The sequence below is a fragment of the Ipomoea nil genome, unplaced genomic scaffold (genome assembly GCF_001879475.1).
Source record: "Ipomoea nil cultivar Tokyo-kokei standard unplaced genomic scaffold, Asagao_1.1 scaffold1770, whole genome shotgun sequence".
Lineage (NCBI taxonomy): Eukaryota > Viridiplantae > Streptophyta > Magnoliopsida > Solanales > Convolvulaceae > Ipomoea > Ipomoea nil.
In genome coordinates this window covers 3,667,547-3,679,259 of record NW_017618198.1, presented here as the reverse complement: position 1 = coordinate 3,679,259, position 11,713 = coordinate 3,667,547, and the positions used below count along the sequence as shown (strand labels likewise).

The window sequence follows — 11,713 nt, the reverse complement described above, 5'->3', positions numbered from 1 at the left end:
GTGATTTTTGAGTAGTTTTTGTAGGTGTGATTAGGAAAGAGAAAATATGAGAAAACATATAATGGAGGAAAAAAAACACAAAGCTGAATTAGAGGGAAAAAAAAAACAGACAATGTATTAACGCACCCAACGTGCACGGGTTGTTCTTCACGCAACTAAACGTTTGCTATTCCTCTCATCAACTGGGCCCCACAAGCTGACAAAAATCCCAAATTAGTAGGACTCTATGCATTCTCTTTTTTCCATGTTGACAATTTTTATCTCAAAAACCGTGAATAATTCACTAATATGAATACTCTTAGGCTAACATTATCCCTGCAAATCTCTTCCACTCTCAAAAGTGGGTCTTACTTCCACATCATCTTATTTGCAAATCATCTACTATTCACACTACATCCCTGCAATATTCTCTCACTTTCTAAAGTGGTCCCACTTTCATATTATATTATAAATATAATAATATAATAATAATAAAAGAGATTAAAAATAGAAAAGAACAAAAAAGTCAAATAAAGCTGCCATTGGCAGCAAAAAGCTGCCTAGCAAACTTGCTAATTCTGCAAGTTGCTAGACAGATGGCAGTAAAAAAATAAAAGAAAATAATATTGTGCTTCCATGTCATCATCAATGTCATCTTACAAAGCTTAAATTTACTGGGATAATCTCAGCCTTAAACATTACATACCCAAGGTACCACCACTTCTTCATATCCATTTTCCTACACCACCAAAAACTCTGGATCCTACTCGCTTCAAAACTTTAAATCGAAAGCAGAATTTTCACAAACAAATAGGGAATTTAGTACAAATATCACAAGAAAAATGAAAGGAGAGTATTGGTTAGAGAGGGTACTTTTCTGCTCTATTTTAAACTACTAGCAAAAAACTACAACATCAAGCTTTCATAGCTCAGTTGGTTAGAGCACCCGTTTAGTAAGCGGGAGGTCTTGAGTTCAACTCTCAATGAAAGCATTTTTTATAAAAATGGCTATTTTTTGACAACAGCCAATAGCAACTAGGTTCTGTTTTTTGGTTAATATTCTTACAACCATACATGTTTATTTGGCACATTACAAATAACAACAGTAGTGTTTTCCAGAAGATACTTCAAAACATTTTATTTCTCTTTTACAAAACACAAGAGTATTAACAACTGGTGTAGCAGGAGAGACACTTCCAGCACCAATACTTCTTAGTGTCCGGATTCGCACCATTCCTCAAGTGTGGGCGTCATCACTCCAATATTTTTCATGTCAAATATGTTTGCTGTTTCAAAGAAAAACATACATGTGAGACATGAATTTTTGCACCACCAAAGGATGTTTTGGCTAAATGTAAGGTTACAGGCAAAAAGAAATTTATTTAAGTTCATGCACTTTTGACAGTTACAAATTCAAGAAAGCATTTTCATCTACTCTGCATTGGGAAATAGATAAAACAAAGTAAATCCCAGGAGAACAAGAATCGTGTTTGATTCTATGCTTTTAAGATATGAATGATGTCTATTATTAAAAGAAGTACAAGGAAATCAAGAACCGAGAAAATCTTTGGTAAAGACTGAGAATGATTGTAATGTAAATCCTGAATTTGTAGAGATGGTGTTGGGTGAGGTAATTTTACATACAAGTGTGAATTTCTGGTGTTGCAGCAGCCGTTGCATCAACAATAACAGTTACGGGCTGATAGTTCCATGCAACTGCATCAAAAACCGTCTGCCTAATGCAATTTGGCGTTTGAACACCTAAATAGTAATAAGAAAGTTCAGGACTCAATACGGAGAAACACAACAAAAACTCAAGTTTCTTGTTGGAAGTTGATTTATATTTTATACCGGTGATGACTAAGCTGGTAATCCCATTGCTTTGAAGATATGAATGCAGGTTTGTGTTAAAGAAGGCACTGAAACGCGTCTTCACCAATCTGTAATCCCCTTCCTTGATAACAAGCCCATCAACTAGTTCAGCACCCACACTCCCCTTAGAAGTCGGTTTTGGCTTCCCGGGGGAATACAAATGCCTTCGAAACAACTCAGCATCTCTTCCCGATGGATCATGCTCACGGACGACCTACCACCAATTTTCACAACTTTTACTGATTCTAAATTCCAAAATGTTGAGAGTCCTAAGAAATGGATTTAAAGTGTCACACTATCACTAAAGTGTTGCTTTGACTCATATACATTACTGTTAACAGTCCCACATTGATAAAATAAGAGATAATATATAGATTTATAAGGCCATGACTAGCTAATGAGTTGGATTCAATCTTTTAGTTGGTTTTAGCCTAATTGAGTAGATTATAACATAGTATCAGAGTCTGTTCTATGCTAAATATTCAAAGAGGTTTTATTCTAAATGTGATCTTGATGCCATCTTAAATGCAACTGAAGCACAATCCCAAGAAGATTACTTTTAACAGCATGATGTTTTAACCCTAATCAAATCCCATTTCAGCATAGGAGTCAAGTTTCCACAAGCATAAAAGAACTCCAAAGCTTACAAATGAAATGCCTACCAAATTTCAAGAATTATACATAAAAATACAAACTTGGAATGAATGAAGTAAAAGCAAGAGCAAATGATTGAGAGTGGTATAAAGGGTACCCAAATAATGGGGATGCCACGGTTTCTTGCAACCTCAACGGCCTTAATAACGTTGGGGACGATAGCTTGGGCACCCCCAACGTGCATAGGGCCACCTGGTAATATGAAATCATTCTGCAGAAAACCAATAAACAAAATTAGTGTATGAAAAAAGAAATTGAAAGAAAATGAAGAGTGAAATGCGTGCCTGCATATCTATGATGAGAAGAGCAGTGTTCCTCCATTTCCCGGAGGCCATTGAAGTAAAAGGGGCAGCTCAGGAGAGCTATAAGCTATTCTTGAATTGAATTGAATTGAATTTCCAAGCATAAAAGATTGGACTAAGAGCTGGATTTCGGGTATGAACAGAGGTGCCAGATATAGGACTATAGACTTTGGGCTTATGCTATTTTTGCTTGGGCTGAGAAATGGGAAGCATCATTCAATCCTTTCTCTCTATGTCTCTCTTTCCAATTTTTTTTTTTTTTTTTTTTTTTTTTGGTGCTTAGTGAACTATTTTGTGTCTGAAAATGAATTAAACTTTTCTTTCTTAGCTTGTTAAAGCATGTTTCAAAGAATCCTGACTCATGAAAAGAAGCATTTTACCTTATTCTTGTTTGTGTTAGTAGAGTTTTTATATCGATCTCAAACTCTTATTACAATGCAATTAAATTGGTTAAAGGAAAAGTGTGGTGAAATTTGATTTGTTGATTGAAAATGGAGTAACTGGTGTTTTGTGTGTGGAAATGTGTTGATCAAAGAAAGTTTTCTCATTTTGTGGTCCACGCTATATAGGACTAAATATGTTGTTGGCCTAGGAGTTTTTTATTTGGTCTCATTCTAATTCTATGTTTTGAGCCATAATACGGGTGATATGATGCTGCTAAAGTTGAATGGGTATGTTGGCAAGTTATTGATTATGAGAAGGTAACAAAAGTTAGGAACACTTTTAAATGTTTGGTTGATCTTTCCTAAAACTCATATTTTGTATTTATGTATTTATATATACTAGTATGATACCCGTGCGATGCACGGGGAATGACTTTTAAAATTCATGTTATACTGTGTTAATAAAATATTAGAAAAATTACATGAAAAGAATATAATCTACGACAAAATAAATTTCCAAGTATAATTGTTAGAATATAAAAAATGTATATAAAAAATAAATGTGTAGTTAGTGTAACATAAAAGAATAATTATCATTTGAATCTAAAGATAATGAATATTATAAATTATTAAATACTTCTTTGTAAACCACATTAATGGTGGAAGTACATCCATGTTCTAACTCATTACAAATTAAAATCTTGAGACCTTGTGGATTACTAACTCTTGAGAGAGCAACATACAACTGACCATGTACAAACACGGGTTTCTTAAGTAACAAACCTACATGAGAAAGTGTTTGTCCTTGACTCTTATTTATGGTCATTGCATATGAGAGCGTTACCGGAAATTGTCTTCTATTGAACTTGAATGGCAATCTAGGGTCCGAAGGAGTCATTGTCAATCTAGGTATTAAAACCCTTGTACCAATATGGTTACCTGACATTAGTTTGGCCTCTATGACATGTTCTGACAACCTGGTTACTATCAGCCTAGTTCCATTGCATAAACCAAGTGTGTGATCTATATTCCTCAATAACATCACAGGTGAACCCACCTTTAACGCCAAAGAATGGTTAGGAATGCCAGATACTCGCAACCCATTTAGGAACTCCGGTGTGTGCACATCTGCCAGAATGCCATTATTAGACTCAGTTCGACATACAGTGTCGCAACTAAGGTAAGTTCTGCTCTCTGCAACATGTATGTTACTCATGTATTCATTAATGGAATTAACAACATCAAGTGTAGGTGCCAAAATTGCACGCTTTTCTAAAAAAGTGTTGTCACAAGTTCCATTCTTGAACATTGGGAATGTACTATCCACGATCGTGGCAATAGGGTCACCATTTGGTTCCAACAACAACTCTTTCGGAATTTCAATATCAGGACAATCTTCATTTGACCCATCAATTGTACCATCACCAATATCGGCAATCCAATTAGCAAACTGTGCAACTTGTTGCATTTCTTCATCAGAATCAATTTGATGCAAACGGAGATTCTTAGTCAGCCTTAGAACTCTACAACTACTCCAAAGATAAGAAGAGTTTATAGTCGCTCCAACAATGTCTTGCCTTGTACCTTTTGGAATCACCGGCAAGATCTGCCTAAAATCTCCACCTAAAACCACAGTTTTGCCACTAAAAGTATCATTTGCGCTTGAAGGATTAGAAAATCTTAATAAGTCTCTTAATGTTCTATCCAAGGCTTCAAAACAATGCTTGTGCATCATTGGTGCTTCATCCCAAATTATTAACTTTGTCTTCAAAATTAACTCAGCAAGATCGCTACCTGGTTTAATATTACATGTTGAGTCCTCATTGATAGATATGGGTATTGCAAATCTTGAGTGTGCAGTTCTTCCACCTGGTAGGAGTAGTGAAGCAATTCCACTCGATGCAACATTGATGACAATATCACCTTTAGACCGCAATGTGGCAGATAAAGCTCGCCATAAAAATGTCTTCCCCGTTCCACCGTACCCGTATACAAAAAATAGACCACCACCATTAGTTGAAACATCTTCAGTTATTGTATCAAATACAATTCTTTGTTCATCAGTCATTTGATTTGTCAAGGTAGTGGCCTCTTCTGCAAGGGCTTCACGATCATACGATAACTCTTCAAACAACAATCGATTCACATTTAAACGTGAATCATCTAAACTCGGAATTGGCATTGTAGGGAAATCTTTTAGAGATCTATTGTATACTTTTAACAACTTTTCCAATTCCATTAAACCTAGATTTTTCTTCTCATCATCTGTTAAAATGAGATCTGCAAGAAAATAAGAATAATCATTATATAAAAGTATAGATTTTCTTCAACTTATTAGTACAAACTTCATAATAAGAAAGTTTCAAAGCACCTGGTTGAGAAAGCAATTTCCGTTGGTTGAATTGTACATCATCAGAAAGATAAAGCCACACATCATTCCAAACAATTTCTGGCCGATTAAAAGAATTAGATATCAACAATGTAACAAATAATTTTCTCAATGAGTGCGCAGATGACCAATGACTCGCCTCTTCAATTGCATCAATGTACTCTCTATCATCTTCTAATAAGCCACGTGCATAACACGCATCTCTAAAAGAGTTATGCACGACCCCATTAAATGTGCGTATTTCTTCAAAACTCGTAGGACCACGAACTATATTAAGAAGGCATCTCAAATAATATAATTCACCAGTACCAGGTGGAACATAAAAGATGCGACCAATTGAGAAACCTTTCTTTCTTGGATGCCACTCTCTTAAATCCTTTTTCCAAACGAATTTAGTCGGCATCTCAATATAGGTTAATAACCTTGCATCTGCATATTTTTGGTTCGCTTCAAACCACCCACTGAACATACTTTGACCAACAGTATGTCGATTTAAAACATTGTCGACGGTATCATCATCTTCAAAAATAATCGACTGACAATCTGGAAGGTGAAAGCTTAGTCTCTCAACAGCTGGCGTCCTGTACTGCACATCAAAACTCAACAGACGCCATGAAGCTTCACACGAAGAAACGTATCGACAATCATAGTACATATTGATCTCATCTATGACTTCATTGCCATGTTCGTCCGTCGTACTTTTATAAAACTCTGCAGTAACACGGTCATTACCTTTATTCACATACTTGAATAGGTATTTGATAGACCTTGATTGATTACACCACTCCACATTTAAATGTGCCTTGTATTTTAGAAGCAAATATCTATTGTGTGGTACAACATACCTGCTATCCAAGTGAATTCCATTTTTTTGGATTGTTAAACCATCATCGCGACGCCTATATATTGGATAGCCATCATCATCAAAGCTGGAACAATCAACAAACTTCTTGGGAAAGTACTTGGAGCATTTCCCATTTACCATGCAAGGAGATTGCTTCCTAACACTACCACATGGCCCATGTACCATGAATTCTTGCACTGCATCATGGTATTGTGGATCCAAGTCTTTGCAAGGTATCTCTGCTGATATAATTGAATCCATGAATTCCACTGAACTTGTTTGTTCCTTTTTTGCTAGAAACAGCAAAATGTGTGCATGTGGTAAGCCACGTTTTTGGAATTCTATGGTGTAAACAACTGCATAAAAAAAAGAATTCTAATGTAAGAATAAACTTTTTTTTGGTATGTATAAATAAATAAGAAAAATAATTATAATAACATGCGGTTGTACAAACCTGCCTTAACTGCACCGAACACATCACCTTCTCTCAAATCTTTGATTAGAGCGTCTAATTTCATTTTAAATACCCTACAAACAATGTCAGGCCTATCTTCAGCCCTCAGGTCCCGGGTTTCCATGAAACGTTTAATCTCAGGCCACTTCGGGTTATATGTAAATGTAATGAATAAATTTGGATATCCTATCCACCGACATATGGCCATTGCATCCTGGTAATTCTGAATCATATACCTAGCACCACCAGTAAAACTTGATGGTAAAATTATACGCTTCCCTTGTGTGCTAGGTTGTATCTCTCCTCGTGTCAACGCATCTGACAAACCTTTGTAAGCTTCACATCTCAAAGTTTTTTGGTGTGTCCTTATGAAAATAAGCCTACCAGATTCCACCATGGTGTATGCATCCACTAAATATTGTTGAAAGAGTCGTTTAGCATAAAGTAAGGTTGATACCTCACTTATTCTATCATGCATCCTAAAAGCAAAGTACTCTCTCGGTGATATACGTTGCCTACCCCCTTGTTTATTTGCATATTGTCCAGCAAATTGGATATCCTCCCTATAACCATCTTCTCCGTATGGGAATAATAGTGGATATTGCAATGGCAAGTAAGCAGGGTTCAATTCACTTATCCTTTTTAATTGACCAGATTGAGACTCAACCAATATATCACGTTCACCTATAGATAGATCTAAGTCTCCCACAATCAATGCCGCAACCTCTGAAACCGTGGGTAAATTATAAATTCTTGCATCTGTAGATCTTCTACCAATTAGCCTCATTTTAATCTCCAATTGTGGGTTAGCTTCAATATGAGACTTAGCATTACGGAAGGACTTCACTAACACATTGTTTTCATCCAGAGCTTCTTGAATGTCAGAAACAACGTCAACATGTAAATTTGATTGATTGTTGTCTTTCCTACACAAAATAAAGAGAATAAAATTAAACTAAATAAGAAAATAACATTATTTACGAACATTAAAAAAAGATTTATGAATATGAACGTTAAGATTTACCTTACAGAGCTAATACGATTACAAATTTCATGTTCTGTATCGTGAATGTACAATTGTGCAAACTTAGGTTGGCAACCATTCGGTGGCAAAAGACTCCCAATCAAGTGAAAATTTTGACCATTTATTCTAAAAGTAGGCGGTGCACCACCACTGTTTATTAAATTATCAATCCTTGCACCCATTGATGTGAAACAAAACATGCTATTATAAGATCTAATGTTTTCCAAAAAATGTTTTCTTTTATCCCCTGGTGTAAAGAATAAATCAAACAATTTTTTAGGGGGGACAGTAATAGTGGGCAATCCAATCTTGCCATGACCACAGCATGATGAGTATTTCGGACGTCCATTAACCCTAGACTGCTTTAAACGTTCATCAAACCAAAATAGTGCAGAACAATATTCACAGCAATGAAGCGCGTCACCCAAATCAGCGTATTCATCTGCAAACATATAAAATACGGAATAATGTTTCTAATTGTGATGACAACTACTATACGAACACAAACTTAATGTATAATTAATAATCTTTACCAGAGTCGATGACTGTTACTGCAGCCTCTTCAAAATCTCTACTCAGGTCTCGAATGTGGAATGATGATGTATTACATTCTTGTGCACTAATTTTATTGGAAAGCTGGTTAAACTGACTTGAAGTATCAACATTACCTACAACATTTGAAGGTACTTTGAATGAATTAATTATATTTAATTAAGAACAAAGTATACAAATAAATTTAAAAAATATTAATTTTCTTACTGGTATTTTCTTCAACATTATTATTGTCCCTACATATCATCGTAGATAACCTAGATCGTGTATGCCGGATAGTTCGACTTGTCAAATTCACTGTAATATAAAATGACAATTAAGATATTAGTTCATAATAATGCCAGACGAAATTTTAATAATGTTGTTGTACATAATTACCATTTGTCACATCAGTTAGCGGTAAAGTAGAATATACATTATCTTGAGTTGTGCCTGCAAGTGTTTCAAAAATAAATATATTTACATTCATATTTTAATCTCAACATGATTTATCTTGAGTTGCACCTGCAAGTTCTGAGAGCTAAAAACATTGTTTTCAAAATTGAAGATAACATTGATCATAACAAAATATTAATGTTATTCAGTATGTGAAATTAAGATAAATATATTTACAAACATTCATATTTTAATCTCACCATGATTATTAATAGTAACTGGAGTACTTTTACTATTAGTCCGAAATGACTTGCGGGTTCCTTCAACAAATGACGAATTATCATATGTATTTTTGATTGTTGTTTGAAAAAGCTCTACACCTGGAAAAATATCATATTTTTATCTTATTGTATTTGAAAACATAGTATAAAATTAAAGAATAGAAAACTATACTAACCATTGGTCAACACACTGAAAGGAGTAGATAGTGAACCTTGGAAAACTCCGTACACTAATGATGAACTTGAGCTGGCTCCTTTATTAAAAGATTCTGGAGAACAATTTTCTACACAAACAAAATAAATACAATTAAAAAAATAAATGTAAATGAAAATAATTATTTAAATCAAAATATATATATATATATATATATATATATATATATATATATATATACATATATCCGATCAATCTTACCAGAACCGATCTGGTTATGAATTTACAACTCTACTTCAGAAAGTAATTTCTATTAGATTTAAATAAACTAATCACATGTATTTAAACTCTTATTTCTACAGATCTTTGTAATCGGAACATGCATGTTTTATATCTGAACAAATCTGTGAACTATTATAGTGATAAAGATTAATAGACTATGAACTAACGTTTTTCATTCGATTGTACTTTCCTCTTGCTACCAATAAAAAAATAAAATTTAAATGCAAATAATTATTTAAATCAATTCATATATATATATATATATATATATATATATATATATATATATATATACAGATTTTCTACCAGATTTTCTTATTTTTTTGCCATATCTATTTAGTTCTAGAACACACCACCCACTTCTTCCTCACTTTTTTCATTACTCCTCCAGATCTCTGTCATCCGATCCTACCAGATTTCCTTATTTTTTTGCCATATCTATTTAGTTCTAGAACACTCCACCCACTTCTTCCTCACTTTTTTCATTACTCCTCCAAATCTCTGTCATCTTCATAGCTTTTTTCAGTACTCCGCCTCCCTCATCTTCATAGCGATTGTACTCTAGAAGCTATCTCATGAGTCTCTTCATCTCACATTTAGCCTCACATTTAATCTGAGTACTCTCAATCGCAGGCTAACTCGACGAAGCTAGTCTTGGACTACCAACAGCCGGAAAATGTACTCACTATACTCAGAAACTAAAATTTCAGTTTGATCTAAAATTCTATTACAGTTTATTTCTTCGATATTATATTTCCTTCATCTCGATCTGGTTATGAATTTACAACTCTACTTCAGAAAGTAACTTCTATTAGATTTAAATAAACTAAACACGTGTATTTAAACTCTTATTTCTACAGATCTTTGTAATGTTATCGGAACATGCATGTTTTATATCTGAACGGATCTGTGAACTATTACAGTAATAAAGATTAATAGACTGTGAACTAACCTTTTCCATTCGATTGTACTTTCCTCTTGCTACCAATAACCGTTGATGTTGTTATCTTCTTCATATTCGCTGATGCTTGTGTATAGAAAAGCAATAATCATTTGAAAAGTAAAACTTAGAAATAGTTAAACTCAGGTCTGTATAATGGATGGTAATATGTATTTATAGCCTGGAAGAATGTAGATAATAATGTTGGCTTGTAAAAGCTGAGTGGAATATCTGGGATTTTGCACAAATATAGGCTTTTACCAAACGTTGTCGTATTGCTTGGGCGGGAATTGGAGCCATTTTTTTGTGGGCAACACATCTGGCTTTATTATAGATAAGATTTTGTTTGAGTTTAATTGTATCAACAAAATTAAACATAATGCTTCTATTTTGCATGACAGCTACATTTCTTTTAGTTATGAAGGTGCTAGAAAAGAAGAAAATACAAAATATCCAACTTGAGGTCATAGAACATATCTATTATCTTGATTTGACATATTTGTGAAATGAGATTTCAAATAAAATATGATCTGAAATGCCGGATAGTTTAATTTGAAATCTTATTTGACAAATATACCAAATCAAGATAATGGTTATAATTCTGTAAGAGCATCCCCATTAGGGGGATTGTTCACGATATTTTAAAAAAAATTGTCATCATGGATGAAAGATAAACAAATAAGAGAAGGGATGAATTGCTTATGTTAATTTGGGAATTTTGTCAATTGGTGAGGCTAGCTGATGAAAGAAACCTTATCTTGATTTGGTTGGTATATTTGTCAAATGGAATTTCAAATAAAATATGATTTCAAATGTTGTTGGACAGTTTATTTTGAAATCTGATCATATTGAGTTGACTTAGCTAAGAATCTCCTTCTACAACTTATTTGGATGAGGGTTCGCAAGATTCATAAAAGTAAAGTATGATATTGTAGAGGTGACAATCTTAAGGTATATATGAAATATACAAATAATTTAGGAATAAGGTTCAAATTGGCCATTGAACGTAACCTGAAAATGCAATTAGGCCACTGAACGAAAAAAAAGTGCAATTAGACCACTGAACACTCCAAAAACGTGCAATTAAGCCACTGAACTCTCCAAACGTATGCAATTTCACTGGATAGCAGGTTACCATCAATTTTAGCAGGTTACTTGCTTACGTGGCAGTTGAGTTGGCATTTTTAATAATTTTTAAATAATTTTTAATAATTAATTTTAATAATAA

At 33.8% G+C, this 11,713-nt stretch overlaps 2 protein-coding genes and 1 non-coding gene across 4 annotated transcripts; 1 reads left to right on the top strand and 2 right to left on the bottom strand.

The window, feature by feature from the left end:
• The first annotated feature begins 897 nt into the window (after nucleotides 1–897).
• Nucleotides 898–971, top strand: TRNAT-AGU. The gene has a single exon. It is a non-coding gene; the product is annotated as a tRNA-Thr (tRNA).
• A 34-nt stretch (nucleotides 972–1,005) lies between these two features.
• LOC109192470 (probable inactive nicotinamidase At3g16190) lies at nucleotides 1,006–2,908 on the bottom strand. 2 transcript variants are annotated; one of them, XM_019343128.1, is made up of 6 exons: nucleotides 2,790–2,908; nucleotides 2,603–2,716; nucleotides 1,831–2,065; nucleotides 1,624–1,740; nucleotides 1,187–1,265; nucleotides 1,006–1,153 (listed from the first exon to the last, which is right to left on the bottom strand). In XM_019343128.1, the coding sequence occupies exons 1-5, from the start codon at nucleotides 2,838–2,840 to the stop codon at nucleotides 1,192–1,194; spliced, it is 591 nt and encodes a 196-aa protein (XP_019198673.1). In that variant the 5' UTR covers nucleotides 2,841–2,908; the 3' UTR covers nucleotides 1,006–1,153; nucleotides 1,187–1,191. The 2 variants fall into 2 exon arrangements, with proteins under 2 accessions (XP_019198673.1, XP_019198672.1); XM_019343127.1 differs by having other exon boundaries at nucleotides 1,006–1,265.
• A 730-nt stretch (nucleotides 2,909–3,638) lies between these two features.
• On the bottom strand, nucleotides 3,639–10,561 carry LOC109192311. Its single transcript, XM_019342883.1, has 7 exons — nucleotides 10,498–10,561; nucleotides 8,435–8,569; nucleotides 8,283–8,343; nucleotides 6,878–7,803; nucleotides 5,562–6,779; nucleotides 4,130–5,470; nucleotides 3,639–3,643 (listed from the first exon to the last, which is right to left on the bottom strand). The coding sequence occupies exons 1-7, from the start codon at nucleotides 10,559–10,561 to the stop codon at nucleotides 3,639–3,641; spliced, it is 3,750 nt and encodes a 1,249-aa protein (XP_019198428.1).
• Nucleotides 10,562–11,713: the final 1,152 nt, after the last annotated feature.

Bases quoted from the DNA above. Each gene is read 5' to 3' on its own strand.
- LOC109192311 (XM_019342883.1), bottom strand. From the start codon at position 10,561: ATGAAGAAGATAACAACATCAACGGTTATTGGTAGCAAGAGGAAAGTA. The intron at 7,804-8,282 runs GTTTGATGAACG...TATTTTGTGTAG, and splicing joins TATTGTTCTGCACTATTTTG to GAAAGACAACAATCAATCAA. The intron at 6,780-6,877 runs GTTTGTACAACC...TTTTTTATGCAG, and splicing joins GTTCGGTGCAGTTAAGGCAG to TTGTTTACACCATAGAATTC.
- LOC109192470 (XM_019343127.1), bottom strand. From the start codon at position 2,840: ATGGCCTCCGGGAAATGGAGGAACACTGCTCTTCTCATCATAGATATG. The intron at 2,717-2,789 runs GCACGCATTTCA...GGTTTTCTGCAG, and splicing joins TTCTCATCATAGATATGCAG to AATGATTTCATATTACCAGG. The intron at 1,266-1,623 runs GTATGTAAAATT...TCTTTGAAACAG, and splicing joins AACACCAGAAATTCACACTT to CAAACATATTTGACATGAAA.